This window comes from Onychomys torridus, chromosome 10, assembly GCF_903995425.1.
Source record: "Onychomys torridus chromosome 10, mOncTor1.1, whole genome shotgun sequence".
Taxonomy (NCBI): Eukaryota; Metazoa; Chordata; class Mammalia; order Rodentia; family Cricetidae; genus Onychomys; species Onychomys torridus.
The window spans coordinates 65,397,424-65,420,971 of NC_050452.1; the positions used below are offsets into that span (position 1 = coordinate 65,397,424).

Consider the following 23,548-nt stretch of genomic DNA (forward strand, 5'->3'; position numbering starts at 1 on the left):
TCTGAAACCACAATTGCCAGTAGAAGTCCCATGGGATAGTATCAGACTGAAAATGAATCCCAAGGGTCTTAGCCAATCCTCTGCACCAGCTGAAGTAGCTGGCCTGTGTTTGAGTGCTACACTGTGGGAAAATCTACATAAACATGAGAATTTCTCTCAGGCAGGCACATTCTCAAGGCACTGACAGTCTCAGGATCCAAGATCACTTCATCAAGTAATAACTGTGAACCACATGGTGTGCACTATTCCTCATGGGTGTCATCACATCCTCTTTAAGGCAAATGTGTGCTGCAGAATTTGGGCTCCCTAGCTGCATACCGTCTATACTCTCCTGTGAGCCCACTTTTTCAACTTGATAAGCTCTAGAATCACATGTTGGCATCTAGGCATGTATGTGAGGGAATTCTCTTGACTGAGTTAGTTGGGAAGGGAAGACCTACCTACTGTGGGCAGCACCATGCATTAGGCAGAGATCCTGGACTATCCACAATGGAGAAAGAGCTGAGCGCTAGCCGGTATGCATGTGTTGCTCTCTGTTCTGGGTAATGGGGGTGATCAGTTGCCTCAGCCCCTGCTTCCTTAACTTCCTCAACATGATGGACTGTATCTTGAACTGTGACCCAAAATTAACCCTTTCTTCTTCAAGGCACTTTTGTCTGGGCATTTTATCACAGTGACAGGAAGAAGTAAGACACCCTCCTTTTTTCCTCAAGGTGGGACAGTGTCATACTCCTGGACAGAGAGAACACGTGAAATAGGGACAGAAGCATGTGATTTCTTCATATCAAAAGACTACTATTGTGTGTTAAGAACTCAGAAAGACCCACTGTTATCATTGAAAGTAAAAGTGTTTCTGAGACACGCCGTTAATTAATACTAGATTAATCAGAATAAGCTGCCCCATTGACAACAAGCATGGAAACACACAAGTACCTTATCTGTGAGAAATTTCGTTTTGTTTCTTTGCTGTCTTGCAAGGTACTGGTCATACAACTGGGCCAGCTTGGATGCCAAAACGTGCTCTCGGCTGAAACAGGGATGGTGAGAGAAGATTAACCCTGAAATATCGATGTCCAGTTGGAAATTCCCTGGAGGGTCTCCAGATCCAATCATATGCTGTCTGCTGTGAACATATTTCACCGCCTGTCAAAGAGATCAGACTGTGAGTTCAAAGCACACTGTGTGCTTGTCCTCCAAGGAAAGGCCATCAGATGCAAACTATCATAGATCTTTTGCGTGTGGATTTCCCTGTTTCTTGAAGTCTTGGGTTCTGCAGCCGATGACCTTGAAAATATATTCTAATTTGAGAGGTGTAGGGTTCATTGCAAACCAATCATTATTTGGATCACAGATGCCTCCTCTCTTATAATGGAGATTTTAAGATTTGTAGCATGTGGAATAACATAGGAAGAGGGGCGGGAGAGCTGAGTCCAGTGTGCAGAAAACAGTAATGCAATTCCTTGATGTATAGTGCATCAGATAAGACTGCTTTCCTTCTAGAACCCTTCCAAGGAATTTCTCACCAGTGGCCACTGATTATTGAAGCTGATGAACATCACCTGTGTTTACACTCGCTCCTGGGTAGTGATAGACTGCCGCCAGGGCATGCTGCTTTAAGAAAGAAAGAAACCCAATGCTTTCTGCAGAGGTGAGCTCTGAATTCTTCATTGTTGTTGAATCAAGGAGATGATACAGATGAGGAACTTGGGAGCATGTCTAGCAACCCACAAAATGCCAATTAAATGTCCCTCAGCTTCTTGTATCTACAGGTGAAGGTGCAGAGCCCCAGAGACATTGTGATTTCCAGAAACTCTTAAAGCAAGTCCAGTGAAGTTAGCGTCCTGTTATCAACATGGCAGTCCTTCGTGCGGTACAGCTTGTATACATACCACAGTAGCAAACAGGCAGAAGGTAAGGGGTGGGGTCTTCCTCTCTGGTAGGAAGAGAGGTGGTATCTTTGAGATTCGGTTCTACCAAGTGTCTGGAAGCTTTCCATAGTTGATTGAACTGAACCTGAACTCAAGGTAGGGACCATCAGCAATTACTAGAACACAGGCTAATGTAGATTTGGGAAAGAAAGCGTGTTTTGAAAGGTACTGAGGAAGACTTAATCTATTCCTATTCAAGATTATGATATTCTAAGATACATAATCACTTTTATAAGGATGTTTACAAATAAAAAGTCTGATGAAAGAAGGAGGGGAATTAAGTGGGAGAAAGAAGGGGCCTTCAGGAGTGAGATAAGACAGTGTAATAGAGACAAATATAAGGCAGTGTAATGGGGATAACTATGAACCCAATACATTGCATGCATGTTTGAAACTGTCAAGAATAAATAAGTTTGTAGGGCTTCTCATTAAGGATACACTGAATGCCATTTTAAAGGAGACTCTGCATGTTTTATTAATTAAATATAGAACATACTATATTAAGTCTCATAAGAAGCCACAAACCCTAAACATACACCCATAGCCTGCTCATGTAGGAAAAAAGTATAGAATTGACTGGGTAAAATGAAATCAACTATCTATTCCTTTTTTGAATTCCAGTACCAAGAAGCAAGAATTTTACCAGCAAATGAAGGCTCCTATGAACAGGCTTCACCAGAAATACAAATATAGGAAATTATGCTGACAACTAATAATAAATGCAAAACCACAGGATCCACTGAACAAATGAGACGTTTCTATGCACACAACACACAGCATACAGACACACAGCACACACAACAGACAGCACACAGCAAACATGCATATATGCAGCACATAGACACACACACATGTAGTGGGTAGCCATTCCAGCCTTGGCCTGGAAGTTACAACCCTCATTGATGCTTCGGAAATGGTCACGCCTACAAGGCGGGGCTGAGAGAGGATGCTGAAGACCCAGGAACGAGATGCAAGGAATCTCTTGGCGCCTGGACCCTCGACGCTGGAGGTAGACTGAGCAGAGTTCTCCAGAGAACACTGCCGGACTGTGCCATACCTTTGCCAGACCCTATAACCTACCTTCATTTGTAAGTTACCCCACAAAATAAACCTTCCTTTTAACTACGTGGAGTAGCCTTAATAATTTTAATAATTTCATCATTACACACACACACACACACACACACACACACACATACACACACAGAAGCAGCACACACAGTGTAGAGTTTCCCTTTCTCTTCTTAGTCAGCTGTAGAATAACATTACAACCATGGCTCTCTAATGCCAGAATCCCCTCTTCTGCACATTCCAAGCCTCATCTTGTCAGGTAATGGCTTTCTTTCCCTTGAAATCAGCTGCTACTTGATGCTGGACTTCACTGGATTGCAGAAACCCATCGGTCTTTGTTGAATCAAGAGGATGGTGCATGCCAAGGGCTGCAAGGCTCCACATGATTGACAAGTGCCAACTAAACATTTCTCCTCAGTCAGCCATTTCCACGGAGGAAGATACAGAGTCCCAGAGACACACAGCAATTTGCCCAAGGTCCCAAAGCAAGTTCAGGGTAGAGCTGGGCTAGATTCCAATGTTTCTGGCCTGAATCTGGCATCCCTATCTGAGACATGCAATGGAATTAAGTGGAGAGAGTACTGATTACATTCCACACAGGTAATACAGGATGGGGCATCAATTCTGCCTTGAGGTTTCACAACCTTCAGTTAGCCTCATAACTTGCGAAGAAAGCATTTATGACACAACTATCTTGTAAGTTTCCAGTTAACGTAAATAGCTTTTAAAGCTCCTTCCTGCAAAAGAATTGAGCAACTGGTCTTAGACCAACACCTCCGATTTCAGTCAGCATCTGCTGCATTAACCGTCTACTAATCTGGAAAAATGCATGGAACTGAGAAGTGGCAATCAAATTCAAACAGTCTTATGGCCACTCAGAAAACCTGCATTAATTAATTTCACTGTAGTAAGACACATACAACTAGATGTCAATCACAGATGTGATGGGAGTTCCTTCCCTCTCTGGCTGCTAGTTCTGTCTCACTGCTTCCTCTCCATGGGAGTTTCCAGTTACAGCCACTCAGGGTGTGGTTCTCAGGTCCCAGCCTGTATTCTAGGGATGAGTAGGAACCTGTGCTGGAGTGTTGTTAAGGACTTGCAATGTTGCCCAGGGCACCTTTTACCATGCATTCCTCTCCCGACTCGGGATGAGCTCATGTTACAGGAACTTTTACTGGTCTCTCTTCAGCCATTCACTAACCCTCGTTGTATTTGGGAGAAAGAATCCTGGATCTTGTCTTCTTCCATCTGACTGTATTTCTTATAGATTGAGAACTATCATGAAAGAAATAGCAGCCATTTCCCCTAAGGAGAGAGTATTTTCAGAGTATATTTTGAGTTGTGAAGTTGACATGATTCTTCATTTGAAAAGTAAAAAGCAAGGCTCTAAGAGGAGGTGTTAGTGGGTGATCTGCTAGTATTCTCAGCAGAAGCTAAAAAGAAAAAAAAAAAAAAATATATATATATATATATATATATATATATATATATATTAAAAAATAAGGTCCTGAGAAAATAATCATAAAGCTCAAGTGCAGAGCCTCAGACAGATCCCACATCTGCTCTTCTAGGTCTTCCTGGAGAGCATTCTCATTTTCAAGGACCACGCCATGCCACCTGGACTATGAGCTCGGTGGGTATATGATTCCTTTACAAGGGACTGGCATTTGTCATCGTATTGATAGAGTCAGATGTATAGAAAGTATCACCCCCTTTCTCTGGATCTGTCAGTCGATCAAGGGTCATTCCCGCCACCCTACCCTGGCACATGGAGACCCCTGCCCTGTCTTACAAAAGGCAAGAAGCAGAGGAAAGACGGAGGGGCAGAGACTCTCCTAGCACCCAGCCGAAGTCCCAGCCTTCAGCTCAGCTCCCTAAACTGCCTCCTTCAGTTTTATAATTTAACCTCAGTTTGGGGAGCCTTCAAAGCCCCCCTTACACTAGTTTTTGCCTTTTGCAACCAATGCAGAACTTCTGTGAAAAGCTGGGAAGAACAGCAGACAGAGAACGTGCTAATTTCATCAAGTGTAACTAGCAAGGAGAATGGACTTCGGACAAATTCCTCAAACTGGCATACTTCTGATAGAACAGGCAGCCCCCAGCCGACACAGTACCTGTAGCCCCTGGCTCCTCACATGTGACACAAAGGCTAAAGACAAGTCTGAATGTTGCTGCCTTTGGATTCCCAAAACTTAGTACAGCATAGCACATATTAGACTTCCAGTTAAAGACACAACACCACAGAAGGGAATGGGGAAGGAAGGAACGGGGCTGCTGTGGCTGCTCATTTGTAACTGTAGCCCCGTGCTTCTCAACCTTTCCTGATGCAGAGACCCTTTAGTACACTTCCTCGGGTTGTGGTGACTCCTAACTATGAAGTTGTTTTCGCTGCTACTTTATAACTGTAATTTTTCTACTGTTATGAGTCATAATGTAAATATCTGTGTTTTCTGGTGGTCTTGGGGGACCCTGTAAAAGGGCTTTTTGGCTCCCAAGGGGGTTGCAGCCCACAGGTTGGGAACCACTGCTCTAGCCCACTTTGCTACTATAATCAGGAAAACTGCATTTTCTGTTATGTTTTGTCCTATTTGATATTTTTAATTTTTAGATTCCATCTCCCTTAAAATGTGTTAAACTGCATAGTTTATTTGAAGTATAGCCATTTTTCTTCATGTATCTATTTACATTCTTTATCATCAATGGCCTCATCTCAATTCAGAAGCTGCAGATTATTTTACTTTTAATCAACTCTACATTTTTCTTTGTAATGAAAGTAAATGTTCATCATAGTAAATGTTCAGTGCTAAGTAATAACTACCTTCTAAATGACACTCCCAAACTGCCCTCTGGGTGCACATACATCCATCATTGGAATTGCTAGTGTAGTGTTTTAGTGTGTCTCACTAACAGGAGCATGGCTTTGCTGGGGGATGGCTCACTTCTGCCGGGCTTAGTGAGCATCAGAGTTGGGTCCTCTCAGGGTGATACTTTCAAGAGTCCTTTAAGAGCCCAAGGATTTGCTGACTCCTGACCCAGCAGCAGGACTCCACTTCCATCATCTGATAAGAAAACTAAGGCAGTCCCCAAGAAAAGTTATTTTTCACGAGAGACAGCTGAGTCCCAGAGTGAGGAGAAAGAAAGACATTTCTGAATATACTTGCACACAGCATTTTGTTGTTGGTTGAAGCTGGGTCTCTCTGTGTAGCCCTGGCTGTCCTGGAACTAGCTTTCTAGAGCAGGTTGGCCTTGGACTCACAGAGATCCACCTGCCTCTACCTCCCAAGTGCTGGGATTAAAGGCATGCCACCACACCTGGCTCTTTCTCTTCTTAAGTGGATTATTTCAGATATTTTGTTACAGTAATGTTGACTAACACGTTCACTGTGTGTATCTCACATTTTCTATCTTTGTTCATCCGTATGATAGTTGGTCAGATTAGTTCCATGTTTGAGGTTACTATCAATAGTTCTGCAGCAGCTGTGGTGAGAGGGAAATGAAGGGATCTTAGACAGAGGATACCTATGGACAGCAAGAGTCAGTTTCAAGGGATCTGTTGATGGTGCTTTGCTGGTGGCCTATTGTATTCTTGAAAAAGGTAAAAGTACCTGTTACATGCTGGGAGCACCAGAAAGTCACTGTGAGGTAATAGCTTAGTAATGTCAGATTCTACCATTCTACAATGTATCTATTTTGCAAAGGTCATGCTGGACATGAGAAAAACAAAATGTTATTTGTTGTCCTGTTAGTTTTGGCTGTCAACTTGACACAACCTAGAGTCACCTGAGTGGAAAGCCACCATCGAGGGACGACAGCCTAGGTCATACCTATGGGTGTGTCTGTCAGGGACTGTGTTGATAGTTAATTGGTATAGAGTGGGTGGTACCACACCCTGGGGAGGTAGGTGGTCCTGGGCTATAAAAAGAAGTTAGCTGAGGAAGATTCCTATGAGCCATTAAGCTCCATGGTATCTGCCAAATTCCCTTGACTGTGAGCGATTCCCAGGGTCAGAGGAAATGCTGTGTTGAACAGCACAAAGGCCTGCCTTCAGGGAAGCTCCTGGTTGAGTCCCTGCCCTGACCATCCTCAGTGATGGACAAGGACTTGGAAATATACACCATATAAAACCTTTCCTCCCCATCTTGCTTTTGGGAAGAGTATTTGTCACAGCAACAGTTGGAAACTAGAATATCTGCCAATTTAAATGTATATTAGAAGGGAGTGTTGTCTTTCTCTAGCCACACCCCCAGCCCCAAGGGAAGGGGGAGATTGGGTCTGACTGGGGAGTCTGTTGGAACCTAGATCCTGGGTACAAGTCTGTGCTGGGCAAGGGGAGGCGGGGCCTCTGGCTGTGTGGTCTTGGCTGTCTCCAGGAGATGGGTGTAATCTCTTTGGCACTCCATAAGGTGAAATCACCAGTTTTAGCAGCTCAGTTTATGCCTCCAGGCAGAAGGTCATTCACCTGAGATGAAATAGGACCATCTGGTCTCGCGTCCTAGAGGCATCCTCTCGGCCGTTTTACCCCTGGTGCACTGATAGTCTGACCCTTTAACTCCAGTGCATCTTCACGTTAGCTTACAACTGCTAAGGAACACAGGTCAGACTCACTGGCTCCCAAAGAGCCTTTCCCTTTCACTGTTAACTTAACCACCCCAGTTTTCTCATTTTACCCCACTATTTAGTGCTTCATTATATCAGTGTTTCATGCTTAGATGGCTGCCTGGATGAAGACACAGGCTGATGAGTTACAAGACGTATGTTTCATGCTGTCTTGATTACTAATTATATCATGCATCTTTGTCTTGTGATAAGCCAGTAGATGATAAGTAGACAATAAATCCCTCCTGTCTGAGACCTATGTGTAAACCTACTTCCAGGATCACACTTCTACACAAAGCAGTAGTCATTAACACCTGCCTGTAAAAACTATTTTACAAAAGTTTTAAGTGCAAAGAGAGGCAGCATTCACAAGGACCGGGGTCTCAGTGTTATCATTCCTACTTTCCAATGATGGAGAGGCCCAGAGAGCAAAGGAACTGCCCAGAGCTGGACCCCAGGCAGTCCACGCCTGCTCACACACTCTGAGAGGGGCCAAGTCTTCTCTGCTCACCGCTCTGCTTTATAGAATGGTCGCCACACTCCCATTCTGTTTAATTCCATCAGTGTGGAGACATGACCAACTTAAAATGATGGCTGGTGTTTGTCCCTCAGAGCTTGGAATGCTGCAAGCATGATCCCTGGGGTGTTGTTGCTTGTCGACATGGCAGAAATCTAACAGGTGGCAGGTGGTAGCTTGATTGTGGTGGCACTGTCCTCAGAAGGGATTAATGCTGGTCACGTGGTGTGGACCAGTTTTCAAGATATGAACTGCTATGAAACAGGTGCTGCCATTTTGGTTTGTCTCTGTGGCTTCCACTATTACCACATAAGCTTGCCTACACATGTTCCCATCACTGTGGTGGCATCTACCCTGAGGCTTACAGCAGAACTGAGTAGTTGGTGGCCCCATGGTCTTTGACCCCTAGGACTATGAGATGAGTAAACATCTTTTCTTCATAACGTTCTGGGCTTCAGATATTTTGTCACGCTAGCACATATTATCTCATTTAGTCTGCACAGAATGTCTAGGAGATAGGCACTATTGCTAACCCTACTTTATAGACAAAGAATCCAGGCACAGGGTTGGGGACTTAGCTCAGTGGTAGAGTGCTTGCCTAGCAAGCACAAGGCCCTGGGTTCGGTCCTCAGCTCAGGGGTCGGGGTGTGGGGTGGGGGATAGGGGGAAGAATCCAGGCACAGAAAGAGATTGGGGACCAAGTTCACCCAATGAGTGGTAATCAGGCAGTTTGATAGAGAGCTTCAGATAGGAGAGTAAAAGGGTTGTGCAAGCAGAAAAAACCTCCCTTAGATCCTAGGAAGGGAGAAGGAAGAAACAGTCTTCCAGTACAGGTAACTACAGAGAGAAAGGAAGGGGAAAAAGAAATGGGAAGAAAAGAGCAGCTACCGTGATTATGCAAATGATGATACTGACTGCCCTTCCTAGCCAGGACACTCATGCCTGTGTGAGTTGGGATCAGGTGGGCAGACTTAGACTCACTCATACAACTGCTACTTGGGCTTCCGGTGTGAGGTGATGACTTATTTAAAAAGGATCTAAGTACTAAGTTATGAACTCAACTCCAGCTGTTCCGTAAGCAACTTCAATTTCACGCATTAGCAAGGGATGAAAGGGAAGAGGGCATGCCTACCTTCTTGTACAAAGTCTCCAGTTCGGCCTTAGTGCTTTGCTCCTGTGTGGACAGGGATGGCCTTGAGGGGAAAGGCTTGATGGGGCTGGGCAGTGCCAGGATCCTGCCATCATCTCCAAACCACTTCCTCCCCTGTGAGTCAAGCAGAGAGAAGGACATATTCTTTATGTTTGGGCAGAAAATATGTTGTGAAACATTTGCATGCAGTTTCTGTTTTGGTTACGTTATTTCGTGTGTCATTTGGACCCTAAAAGAACTTTAAAAGTTTCTGTGTCCATGAAATTGATTCTTCACTAACACCCCCACTATTAACAGCAAGTAAATGGGCCAGGCATTGTGGTACACAGTTTTAACCCAAGCCCTTGTGAGTTTGAGGCCAGCCTGGTCTACAGAGTGAGATCCAGGACAGGCACCAAAACTACACGGAGAAACCCTGTCTCAAAAAAAGAACCAAAAAAAAAAAAAAACAAATTAAAACAAAAAACAAAAAAATTGTTTTTTTTGGGGGGGCGTGCCTGGGAAAATGTCGGCACCTACTCGACAGGAGATGTGCTCTGAGCAGTTGAGAGGTGGTATTGTTTGGGGGGTCTTAGAATATACTAAGAGACAAAGAAGACAAAACAAAACAAAACAAACACCAGAAAGAACCAATTTTTCTTGACAAACTCTATAGAGGAGAAGAGTCCAGCCCATGGTGCCAGGTGCCAGGCTCCTTGGGGGGTGAGATCCCCACTCACTGGCTCCTGAATCAGCAGTCTGTTCTCCATGATGTTCTCATTGGAACGTGGCACCTCTGGTCTTTCCCCAATGTAGAGACCTTCATCTTCTAGGAATCTGGGCTGCACATTCTCAGGAAGCTTTTTATAGGTCGGCACTAGGGAGTTCACAAATAAATACAGCAGACATGAGTGCCAGCGTCATCCTACAAAGTGCCATTTGGGGGATTAAAACAAGCATCGGAGATTTTGTTTACGGAAAAAAACACATTTTCCAAATTAGTTTCTAGAAGCAGAACCAAGCGAAAGATGAATGTGTTAATCTGCAGTATCATATAGACTTGTATAATTAAGACACAGCACCTAAATAATTCAGGACCGAGCACAGCAGTTCTGAGAAGACCATGATGTTCTGAGCGAAGGGCCGGGTATGGGAGTTTGAGTTACTGCTTTTTAGCCTAGTGAATTCAGACCAGGCCCTTGGAGCTCTCTTCTTTTGTACAAGAACTAATAGTTTTCCTTCACTGGACTCCTGGGAGGATTAGATGATGTCAAGTACAAGGAAATACTTTGCAAACTAAAAAGCTCACCGCCTGGGAATGCAGTTGGTGTAGAAATTGGGGCTGACATGTGGAAGGACCTGGGGATGATGTCCAGCACTGAAGACAAAAAGTCTCTCTGAGTGAAGTGATAGTGACCTAGATTGTCAGTGCACTCTGTTTTTCTGTTTTAATTCATAAAACGTAGATCTTTGCTAAGAACCTAGTGACAGATGCTCATGAGACTCCGGACTCCAGGCCAGACTGATGCAGTGTGGAGTCACTTAGGTGGCAGTAGAGGCAACAGGCAGTGACAGAGGCAAGGTCTACAGGATGCTACTACAGAGTATATCTGATGGAGAGACATATGGTTGATAGGAACTTAGGGAGGGAAGGGATGAACTCGAGATACAAGGAGTCTGCTCAGTGTTGATATGGGAACGTGCTCTGCAGGAGGGGACATCCTGCTAGGGTGGGACATGTGCAGTCATTCACATGAACTGCACAGTGGTTCCATGAGAGATGTTCTGCCCACAATTGTATGAAATTACAATGGAGCTCATAGCTTTCCCATACAAGCATCCCTGTACTTAGCCTAGAGTCCCTACAGTATCAGCATGGTGACCAGCTATGCTGGTCTTCTCTTAGGAGCCATGGGCTATACAACACAACCCAGATGTATATGATGCTATACCACCTGGGTTTGCATAAGTACACAGTGTGACCTTCACACAACTATAAATTCACCTAATGACCTTTCACAGAATGCATTTCTACCCTTCAGCCAGGGTACTGAAGGCTGTGCATACTGGGAAACAAACATGCTCCTGGAATGCCATGGTGTATCCAGAGGGGGCACAGGATAGCAGGGAAGAGCAAGGGGAACTGTTCAGATCACAGGGAGGAGCTTGGGGCTCTGTGCTGGGGAGGGACTCCGGCAGGGTTTAGATTCCATCAAGGCCGTGGGGCCTGCTGCAACAGAGTGGCGTAGAGAAGATAGAAGAAAAGGCAAGATAGGATGGCTGTGGGGTCAGGATGAAACCTAAGAGTTATGTTTACAGGGCTCATAATTATCTCACTCTGAATGACAGTAAGTACCTGACCATGCCGTCTTGCCTGTGTGTGGCCATCAGACACTGTATTTCCTATATAGTCCAATCCTCAAAACCAGAAACACCCATTTCTAGGAAACTCTCCTCTGGTCCTCCAAAAACATGGGGCAAGCTTATTTATCATTCTTTATTCATCTAAAACATTTGTTCATTCAATAAAACATTCATTCATACTAAAACGGCAGGTCAGCACTAATCTGAGAGCATCTGAAAGTTTTCATTAAAATAGTTTTGCTTGCTCATCCAATATATGTATCCTTATTTGTCATGGATATACTACTGTCCCAGCAAAAGTAAATTAGGAAAGGTACTTTTCCTGCACTTCTAGGGTAATCACATGCTCCTTTAAAAACTACTATTATCTACAATAGCAACAGCAACTGGACAGAGGCTATGGGATTTGGTCATTGCATTTGGCCATTCACCCTTATTATCTCCTCAGTGATGCCCCAAGGCATCTTTTATGCACTTTTTATTTCTTCCTTTCTTCAGCCAAGGCACCAAGGGAAGTGGCTCCTGGTTGAAGTCTGTTCTTCCACTCTTGCTTGGCCACAGAGCAAGTATATGCATGTGCTCAGGTGAGTGTGAATATGTGTGCATTGTTTTTGAGATGGGGTGGGTTCTCTCACGGAACCTAGAGCTCACCTGGCCAACCAGCTCCTGGGATCCAACTGCCTTCACTTCCCCACACTGGGATTACAGGTGAGTGCTACCCTGCCTGCCTCTTTATGTGGATGACAGAATCCAAACCCAGGTTGTCAAGCTTGCAGGCTACTGAGACATCTCCCCATCCCCCAAAGATGGTTGTTAATCAGTAAATCATATTCAAACCTAGAATCAGCTCTGGAAAAGGGTGGTCTTTATATGCCAGGCATTTCCATCTGCAGGAAATGAAAGTGTCCAAGCTGAGCATGGAAAGAAATAGTGAGCACCTGTCAGGCGACTAGGCACGAAGAGGATTTCTTTTTCCTTCTGCAGCCGAATGTGGGCACTTTCGTACTCTGCAGCTCTGACTGACACAAAGTCATGGGCTGTGGGATCTAAGCCCAACAGGAAGTCCTCGGCATCTTTACCATTAAGCAGCTCTTCCTCTTCCTACACAACATTGAAAAGTAACAAGAAAAAGTTACACCAAGATCCTTGGCAGACTTGGGAAAACAATTACTAATACAAAACCCATGAAACGTAACACATCTTAGGACAAAACTGTATTTTCCAGGTAAATGGGTAAAGCCTGAGGACCGAGTTCAAGTCCCTAGAGCACACATAAAAGCTAGGTGTGTAATGAGAACATCTGTAATTGCAGTAATCCCACAGGGAGATGGGATGCAGGGACAGGTTCACTGGCCAGCTAGCCTGCCACACACAGTGGACAAACAACATGCATTCTGTCTCAAGCAAGGTGGAAGGTGATGAGAAACATCTAAAGACCTCTGGCCTACACAAGAGTACTGTGACACATCCCTATCCACATTTACACACACACACACACACACACACACACACACACACACACACACACACACACACTGTGTTTCCCTTTTGCTTCTTTGAAGATGAAGGTGACCTTTTATATTTCACAGGTGGGTTTTCATTGGTGTTTTTTTGCTATTCCACCTACCTGGAAAACTGTACCCCAGAGGAAGCCATCTCAGACATGGTAACCCAAACAACACTAATCCTAAAATCACACAGGGCTCACAGCCTTTGAAGATGCTTATTTGAAAACATTTGCTTAAAGAACCTGGGTTCAGAGTTACCTCCCATAATTTATACTCAGGGATGGTATTTGGCACAAAAACTTAACTTTCTTGTCAGGCTGTGGGTGAGAGGCAGGTCTGTCTCATTTGCCTTCTGGATCCAAGTCCTCTGAGTATGAAATGCAGAATAACCACTGTGCAAAGTCTAGCAAGAAAACCCTCAAACCAAACTATTCCCTTTCTTCCCTCACAAGAAAAGATGGGTAGATTTAATCAAGGCCCTTGCTACCCAATGTGTGGGCTGTGTCAAAGGCTACAGAAAAATCAAGTGAGGTCAATTCTCATCCCATAGTGGTCCTCCTGCTTCCAACCAAGACAAGGGTGAGCTGTCCTGTGGGGTGCTGTAGGCTCCTCCCCAGCTCCTTTCCTCCTCATCTGTTTTCCCAGGCTCCCCCTCCACACCATCACTGTATCAGATACCGTTTTCTTTGCTCTCTCTTGTGCGCATGCTTCTTCTTCTCCTTCTTGGTCCTCTTGATGGGCTCTGCCTCCATCTTTTACTTGTGTTTTTCCCTCTAATTCCTCTGGTTCAGGATCAAAGTTGAAAGTGAAGAAATTATAGGCCTCTTCTGCAGAGGGGAAGCCAGGAGGGGGCTGCAGAGAAACAGAGAGCAAGCAGCTTAGGTGGGGAAACTGAATGAACCCTACACAATCAACTGGCTTGATGCTAGCACAGCTCACGGAGGCCTGTTGACTGTATTGTCTTTGCTGAAGGTTAACCGAATTACAGGTCACAAATTTTAACAAGATCAGGAGGCAGTTGTTGAGCATTTAAAATCAGTAATTCTAATTACTTTTTAAAATATTATTTTATATGGATGAGTGTTTTGCCTGTATATATGTGTGCTATGTGCATACAGGGCCCACCAAGGCCAGAAGAGGTCATTAGATTGTCTAGAATTGGAGTAACATGATTGTGAGTGGCCATGTGGCCACTGGAAACTGAACCTGGGTCTTCTAGAAGAGCAGCCAATGTTCTTAGTAGCTGAGCCATCTTTCCCCAGCTCTAGTTAAAAAAAATGAATAATTACAACCCAGTAAGCATAAAAATATAGTAAATATATATATATATATATATATATATATAAATATATATAAATAAATAAATAAAGCGTTCCAGGAAAGATTATTAAAAGTGTCAAACAGTATATTCATTGTTCTATGAACCAATGCAGAGATAATTTTGTTTAATAATGAGAGGTTACCATAATAACCTATAATAATGTGGGTTCTCTTTGTCTTTTTAACAAATGACAGTTATTGTTTGGGTTTTTGAGTTGGTACCCTCATTTCTTCTCCATCATGGAAGCTGGGGAGCAACCTCTCATCATTCCCTGTCTTCCTTGTACCCCTCCCCTCTCCCCACAATGGGGCAGTATTTTAATCTCGCCTCTAGGACTTTAAAAGTAGAAATCCACCCCCTATCTGTAGTCAGCATGGCAACAGGGGTCAGTTGTGTAGATATGCATCTGTGATTAGGTATTTTTGAAAAACAGAAAAAAAAACAAACATGATTTTTAAAGACAAAATTTCTAACCTGGGGTTTTGACTTGATTTTATGTGCAGAACCACGGAGCTTAAATCTTGAATGGCGCTGGGAGTCATCTTCTTGTTGAGTCCCTCCTACCTCTTTATTTGGCTTTGTGAAGAGGAAGAAAATGACACATTTAAGCAAAAGAAATCCAGAAATTAAGATTATTCTGAGTTTTGTAAGTTGAGGGTTAGCCTTTGTCCTGACTTAACTGTCAACTTGACAAAAACAGTCATCTGTGAAGACAGTCTTAATAATTTAGAGAGTCTAGGTCAGATGGGCGCCTGGACCTGTCTGTGTGTATGTGTTAGGGCGTGGGTGAGAGGTTTTGATTGTTGATTATGTAGGAAGACAAAGTCCATTGTGGGTGGCACCATCCCCTAGGCAAGGAGTCTTGAACTATATAAGAGCGATGAAAGCTGAGTATAAACAGCAAATAAGCAATCAAGGAGCTGTGCATTTATTCTTTGTTTTTCGTGTGGATGTGATGTTCTAAGCTCCTGCCTTCACTTCTCCACAATGATGGCTTATGATTTAGAATTATGAGCTAAATAAGCCTTTGCGCCCTGAAATTGCTTTTTGTCAGAGATTTGATTTTATAACTGTTACAGAAATGAAACCAGAGTGGTGGTCCTCTAACAGCTTATCTTCTAGTCTTTGAACATCTTGTCATTCTACAGGGTGCTGTGGCCACAGGCTTCAGATATAGCTGTAGGTGGGGAGGTTGAATGTTTTCTTACTTCCCCCTGCTCTGCTAAGACTAAACAACAACAAAGAAAACTTTAGACTTAATAGGCCTCCAAATGAAAAGGCTTATTTTATTCTGTAAATCTACAAATCATTCATTTCACAGAAGATCATTTCTAGTCTATTAAAAAAGGCATCAATTATGACTGAGTATAAGTCCAGCATAGCACCCAGGGCTCAAGGGCCATCTTTGTCACTGAGCCTCAGGTCCTGTTATCATCCTGGGACCAGGGTTGATTCAGATTTTGGCTATTTTTCAGGTTTTGTAATATTGGTATCTCTCTGGCTGAGGCCTGTAAGAATAGCTTATATTTAGAGAACATATACCAAGGGAGACTAATGATGTAAGCTATTGGTAGAGTACTTGTCTGGCATGTGCAAGGCCCTGGATCCAGTTCAGGAAGAAAACCAAGAAACGTCCCACCTGAGAGGACCTACTATGTATCTGCTACTGTTAATGCATGCTAATTCAGTCCATAAACAATACCAAGAATTCCCTTGTAGTTTTGTCCGATTGTGAAGAAGTGGAAAGTAGGGCCAGAGAGTAGAGGAACCTCATGTCAAAGTAGAAAGAACCCATGTCTCACCTCTGTGCCAAATTCAGTCTCTGTTTCTCTCTCACTGGGACTGCGCAGGCGCTGGGGCCTCGGGGTGGGGACATCCCGCAGCAATGCGCTTTCTGCCTTGGACTAAAAAGCCAAATAGGAAAGTATTATTATATATAAGCAATTATTAGAGAATCTTAGCTGCCATCTCAATAAGGAAAAGTCAGTAAAACAATTACACGCTGCCCCTCTGTAGGGATCAGAGCAAGGAAAATGGTTTAGAAAAATGACCGCCATTCTCTGGTGCAATTTTCATCTGTGCCAATGTGAAGTATGTTGACATTTAGGACTTGAAGGACAGACTGAATGGCTCTCAGCTTCACACAGTTTGGAGCATACAAAGCAGGCAACATTAACCACCCAAAACTACAATCAGCCCTGAAGGGAACATTCACTCTGCCTCTCTTACCCTTGCAGCCTGAAGCTTCTCCCTCATGCGTTCCCTCATGGAAAATTCTGCAAAGCCTGTTCTGGATGCTGAAGGGATGGGAGGTAAGCCTTAAACATAAACAAACAAACAAAGTAAAGTAAAGTTACTTGTAAACACTTTTTTTTCCTCAGGGGTAAATTAAACATAAAAAGGGATATAATTTTGCTCATATAGATCTGCACATAAGCAAAGAGGCCACAGTGCTGAAGCCACTTTGATGGTGGAAGTATATGAATTGGCTTCTTGGAGACTGACATGGAGAACTCTGCCCCGCCCCGCTAGGGACTGTCACTCTGGTTTAACAAAGACTTGAATGAGTGGCTCCTGACTGTTACAGGCACACAAATACTTGTCGACTCAGTCAGCACTGGATTCCAACCTGTCACTTTCTGGGTGAATGGGTAGGTCTCAGGGTTCAATCCCCTCTTCAACTAGAGCGACCTTTTCCTAAAGACCTACCAGTAGCCCCTGGCTGTGTCACTGAGATAATGTACATATCACAGATATTACTGAGTACAGAGGAAAACCACTTGAACAAGTACGCAACTATCATGTGTTGGGTATAGTACTGTGTATGGAATGAGTTGTGTAAGTCTCCACAGCATCCTCGCTGCATCATCACCAGATGATAACTCCAAGCTCAGGTGTTATCAAAACTGAGTATCATTGTTGATGAAGATAGTGAGGTCACCCGTGACAAATGACTGGCTTCCCCAACCACGTATTTAGAAAACAGAATGCTTGAGATTTGGTCTCAGTTCTGTTCTTTGATAGCCCGATAATATCCTGAGAGAAATATAGGAAATATGGTGTTTGGTGGGTAGAATGTTAAGCTAATTAGAATGGGAAGCTGGAGCAGGTAAGTTTGAGGATTTAGGGGTGAAGTGATGGGGAGCTTTAATGTCCTGCTAAGGAGTCTTGACTCTGCTTCCTGTAAAAGTCTTGAAGCAGGTGGAGAAAGCAGAGTCGATGTCAGCAGTGTTTTCAGAAGCTGCACCAGCCAGGATGTCCTGGTGATATCATAAGGAGAGAAGGTCAGTGGAGGGAGGGAAGGAGGGATCGGGAGAAGGAGAGGGGGGAGGGAAAGGGGGAGAGAGAGGGAGAGAGAAGGGAAGAGGAGGAGAGGGAGGGAGAGAGAAGGGAAGAGGAGGAAAGGGAGGGAGAGAAAGGGAAGGGAGAGAGAGAGAGAGAGAGAGAGAGAGAGAGAGAGAGAGAGAGAGAGAGAGAGAGAGAAGAAAAGTAGAGAAGAACATGGAGACTGGTACCTAGGATGCAATCCATGGTTCTCAATAGCAGCCAGATCTGGAACTTTTAAATACAGTTAGTCACAGCCAAACCTAGTGAGTCAGAACCTGAGCAAGTCCAAGTAGTATGTGATTCAACTATGCTCAGGAGGACTCTGGTCTAGAGAATAAAGGAGAAGGAGAGGATGCTAAGAGTTGACTGAGGCATCAAGATTGTGATGCTACCGAGAGAGAAACAGGTGAGGAGGGGAGACAGGCTGGCAGTTTCCAGGGGGAAGCTTGGGGTGCAGTGGGCATAAATATCTGAGCCACTTACCCAGGGAAAGAGAAAAATTGAAAGAAAGTGTTTAGCATCATATTAAGAATGTATAAAGAGGGTTGGGGATTTAGCTCAGTGGTAGAGTGCTTGCCTAGCAAGTGCAAGGTCCTGGGTTCAATCCTCAGCTCAAAGGAAAAAAAAAGGAATGTATAAAGAAAGAAATGGGGCACAGGGAGTGCAGATGATAGGAAAGAGTACAGAGGTCTGGAAGCCATCTGGGAACACAAGGCTCATGTAGCTCCAGGCTGAGGGGTTTGCTAGGAGACAATGCTTCTGGCCACACTGGTACAGTGACAGTGACTGTATTTTAGTCCTAGATTTCTCTCGTTATCTGTAAGTTCATTCATGCCGTCTAACAATCCTCTGCATGTGAGGATATGGAAACTTTGTTCTTCCCCTTTCCAGTCATCTCTCTCAGCACGCTCCCCCTCTGCCCACCCCCCAACCTGCTCCCTCAAGTTCCCATGCCCATTCTCAGTCCAACCAGATCTACTCTATTTCCCCTTTCCTGGGAGAGCCAAGCATCCCCTCCTTGGGCTCTCCTCGTTACCTAAACATATGGAATGCTTCATGAGTTGAAGTACCGTTTAAAGTGTAATGTCCCCCATGGCTAGGTGTATATACTCCCTCTCGACTAATGAGTCATTACCATTGACCAGATACAAAAGCATCCGCCAAGGGTCTTCCCATCACATCGCTCACAGTTTAGCTGGGGAGATGACATGCCACCAAGCAGAACAGGAAATCTTAGAAACCTCTAAATGTCTTTCTCAGCATAAATTTTAAAAATATAGATATAGATATACACACATATACATACACATACATATATATTGGTCTTAAAGATTAGCAATTGCTAAGAATAAAGAAGAAGGAGGGATGAAATCAGAGAAGCATAGATTATTATTATTATTTTTTTTTAGGGCATTGAAACTATGTTGTGCAATTCCTTTGATTAGCATACTCATCTCTTGTTCAGACACTCCACGGTAACCCAGCCTCACTCCTTCAGGCAGTTCTGGCTCTAACATTAGAAAATTTGTTTCCTGTGTCTGTCTCTCCAGGTCTTGATGACTTTGAAAATGCATGTCTAAATAAATCATCTATTTCATTGACTCAAATTTCACTGTCTTTTCTTTTCCACCAATACTGAGAAATTGGTTCCAAAGTGGTACTTTAATCAGAGAGACTGGCAAGAATGAATGGAAAACAAAAAGCAGATGTGTGTGAGAAATGACTTCACATTTGATCATTACTATGTTAAAAGATGGTGCCAAGTGGACTCATGAGGGATGTGCATGCTTTGAAACTAGACACTTATTTGATTGGCAACTGGTGTTCATTCAGTGAAATTCTTTCTTAAGTGGAATGTCAGAACCATTTGTATCTTAGATGAGCAAATTAGAAGCCAGAAGTTTTACTGCATAGACATGTGCATGGGAGAGGCCATGTGGTCACAGGTGTGAGTCTCTCAGTCTCTGAATGTTGTCTGACCTTGACAATAGTGGGAGACATGTACAAATGTTATAGTGAGGTGACGGAAGGTTATAGTCAAGGTGAAGCTCTATGGTGAAAGTGCTGATGGGTGGTCCAGACCTATGTGAGGTTTGGGAAGCAAAGAGTCATGGTAAGAGTCATGCATTTCCATCTAGGTGGACAGATCCAGTGGAAAGATGTGGAACACAGTCTGCTCCGAGTGGTAAGTGAGCATGCACACCTATGCCAGAACAAGGCCGGAATACAGAGCAGAATCTATCAATAACAACAACAATCCAATAGGAAATGTGTTATTTTTGGAAGAAGGAGAGGACTCTGTTATGTGGTGATATTGTGTTCCCCTATATATTGTGTACCCTAATAAACTTATCTGGGGTCAGATAACAGAACAGCTACTAGATATAGAGGCCAGAAAATGGTAGCACACATGCCTTTAATCCTAGCATTCTGAAGGCAGAGATCCATCTGGATCTCTGTGAGTTCAAAGCCACACTGGAAACAGCCAGGCATGGTGACTCATGCCTTTAATCCCAGGAAGTGATGGCAGGAAGCAGAAAGGTATATAATGTGTGAGGACCAGGAACTAGAGCCTGGCTAAGCTTTTAGGCTTTTGAGCAGCAGTTCAGCTGAGATCCATTTGGATGAGGACTCAGAAGCTCCCAGTTTGAGGAAATGAGATCAGCTGAGGAGTTGGCAAGGTGAGGTTAGCTGTGGCTGGTTCTGTTTCTCTGATCTTTCAGTGTTCACCCCAATACCTGGCTCTGAGTTTGTTTTTTATTAATAAGACCTTTTAAGATTTGTGCTACACTGTTACTCTTTCTGGAAAAAGATCAGGAACAGTTGGCTTACAGTCCAATGAAGAGTCTAGCTGGCTCTGTGCCCCTTTTTAGGAGTTCCCAATGGGCTAGCAACAACTACTGCTAGGTTTATAGTACTTGATTGAATTGTTAAGTCTAAAGATAACCCCAGGTTAAGTCTGTGGGTCTACAGCAATGCAATAGGCAGCAAGTCAGATAGAGGTCAGCAGATGAGAGCTGGAACCTGCTTCCATCACTTCTTGCTGTTAATGCTCCCCAGATCTTGATCAACTAAACAATGCCCCAGGATGGGATTACTTAGAAAATTAAATAATACAGCATATGTAAAGGCCTTAGCATGGTGCCTGCTACATCACTGCCTAGCTCAGAACAGTCTTAGATTCTTAACATTTTCAGACATATCTGATATATCTGTTTCTCTACACACTCATGGCTCTTCTGTCCAGAGTAAAAGCTTCAGGTAAACCGAAAAGTCCCATATTTTCTCAGCATTGTCCACACATGTAAAATTTCATATCAGGGCTGGAGAGAACACAAAATTGGAGGTTTCACCCGGGAAATACACTAAATAATGTTTGTTAAGTAGTTATGAAGAATTGCCTCACAATTCATTTATAGAACAGTAGCTTTAGGTCTAGTTAACAAGCCTTTCCCATGGGCTCAGACTGCAAACATACAACTTCTCCATAACATTTAAAAAGGGGGACAGGAGGAGTCATACAAAGAGGGTTCAACATATGAAAAGCAACTGATATAACACACCACAGAATAAGGACCCAAACCACACGATCAACCCAACTGACACAGAAAAGATGGTTGACAACATTTAATACTTCTTCAGTATAAAAATGTTCATAACCTAGAAAGTGAAGGAACAATTTTAACCATATTCAATTCTCAAAGTTTTTTGTCCCCTCTAAGATCAGAACCAAAGAAAGATAACGGCTTTTGCTATTTCAACATAATACTGGGACTCTTACACAAAGCAATCAGGCAAGAAACAGAAAGAAAAAGTCACCCAGATTGGGATGTTAAAAGTCAAATGATCTCTATTTAGTGATTACATGATTTGGTATAAAGAAATTCTAGTAATGCCACAAAAGACTTGTTAGAGTCAGTCACAAATTCAGCAAAAGTTGCAGGATACAAAACCAACACACAAAAAAATCAGTTGCGTTTGCATATATTAACAACAAACAACTCAAAATGAAATTAAGAAAACAATTCTACTTAGAATAGCATCAAAAACTAAGTAATGCATTTAGAAGGAAGTCAATGAAGGAAGTAAAGGGCTTACGCACCCCAAAACCAAATTCTGCTAAAACAAATTAAAGATGAGAAAAATAAATGGAAGAACCGTATGTTTGTGGATTTAAAGACTCAGTGTTGTTAAAATGTCAATACTACCCAAACCACCTCTAAATTTACCATCATAATTCCTGTGAAAACCACAATGATTTTTGTTTTGCAAAAATAGAAATGTCTACCCTGAAGTGCTTAAGAAATATGAGAGGACTGTGAATGGCTAAAGCAGTTTTGAAAGGCTTCACACTTTCTAATTCCAAAACCCATCCCAAAGTTAACATCATCAAAACGGCATGGTAGTAGCGTAAGGACAGAAGTATAAACCCATGGAGCAGAATAGAGAACCCAGCAATAAATACATGACTTAACGGTCAGATGATCCTCAACAGATATGCCAAGACCATTCCCTAGGAAAGTACTGTATCCAACATATGGAGTTAGGAAAACCCATGTCCAAAGACAAGAGCAAGATACTGGGAGCTGATGGGTTCAGCCGGTAAAGGCCCCTACCACCAAGCCTGACAACCTGAGTTCTATCCCTGGGACCTAGAGTGGAGGGAGAGAACTGATTCACACAAGTTGTCCTTGGACCTCCATATGTGTGCTAAAGCACAACATGCACCTGCCAACAATGTAAATAATAAAATTAATTAATAAATAAAAGGCGAAATTGGATCTCTACCCAACAAACAAAACTTAACTCAAAATGGATAAGGGAAAAGATTTATGACATTGAACTGGGCCATGACTTCTTGGACAATGAAGTATTAAAAATACAGGTGTTGGGGGCTGGAGAGATGGCTCAGCGGTTAAGAGCACTGGCTGCTCTTCCAGAGATCCTCGGTTCAGTTCCCAATGACCACATGGTGGCTCACAACCATCTATGATGGGACCTGATACTCTCATCTGGCATAAATAGGTAGAGAACTCACATACATAAAATAAATAAAATCTCTTTAAAAATTCAGGCGTCAACAGCAAAATAATAAGAGGAGCTACATCAAACTTTGAAAACTTCTGTGCACTGAAGGGTGACCCAATCAATGGAGTGGACACAGTGTAATCTGCCATGAGGAGGATTCTGTCTTAGCAGAGCAGTCTTTTCCCAGCATCCCTCAGGAGCATGCTCAGGAGGTGAGGAGTGTACTGAAAGGTGTGTACTGTATGTATTGTGGAGGGAGAAGGGACTGCTCTAGATGGAAGGTTGAGGAACCCTTCTCCAGCCCCAGCCCCTCTCTCCAACCACCAGATTCCTATGTCCATAAATCCATGTCCACCTGAAGAAGCGGTTCACACTCTCCATCTTTATTCCTGGTTACCGGTCCTCATACAAGTCCTGCTGTCCATTTCCTCTGAAAATGGCAGCCCCACTTGCCCTGTTGCTAAGTCAAAGCCATGGAGTCCCGTGTTGCAGTCAGTGAGTAAAATATGCTTCTGAATTTAAGTCACACAATCTATGATATTTAGTTAGGACGGCCCAAGCTGACAAAGGCATGTAGAAAAAAGAACAGCTATTTGGGGGCCAGTCTTAGTCTGTTTTTCTGGGATTCCTGGCAGCTCTAATTGCATGTTGCTTCCATGCTGTTGGAGCCACACTTTTCTTCAGGCTGGACTTAGGTCAGCCGCTTCCAAAGGCTTCTGATGTCTAATGGTTACTCCATTCCCCAGCTCTGCCACAGTG

The 23,548-nt window shown here is 43.4% G+C and overlaps 1 protein-coding gene across 1 annotated transcript in view; it reads right to left on the reverse strand.

Annotated features, from left to right (window-relative positions):
* Cc2d2a (coiled-coil and C2 domain containing 2A) overlaps nucleotides 1–23,548 on the reverse strand; it is a 73,305-nt gene that overhangs the window by 37,307 nt on the left and 12,450 nt on the right. Inside the window, exons 6-13 of the mRNA XM_036200346.1 lie at nucleotides 16,664–16,752; nucleotides 16,237–16,338; nucleotides 14,909–15,010; nucleotides 13,792–13,965; nucleotides 12,544–12,706; nucleotides 9,982–10,118; nucleotides 9,245–9,376; nucleotides 934–1,143 (exon numbers count right to left, since the gene is read on the reverse strand). Of these exons, the coding sequence (XP_036056239.1) occupies nucleotides 934–1,143; nucleotides 9,245–9,376; nucleotides 9,982–10,118; nucleotides 12,544–12,706; nucleotides 13,792–13,965; nucleotides 14,909–15,010; nucleotides 16,237–16,338; nucleotides 16,664–16,752 (1,109 nt within the window). The remainder of the gene's footprint in view (nucleotides 1–933; nucleotides 1,144–9,244; nucleotides 9,377–9,981; nucleotides 10,119–12,543; nucleotides 12,707–13,791; nucleotides 13,966–14,908; nucleotides 15,011–16,236; nucleotides 16,339–16,663; nucleotides 16,753–23,548) is intronic.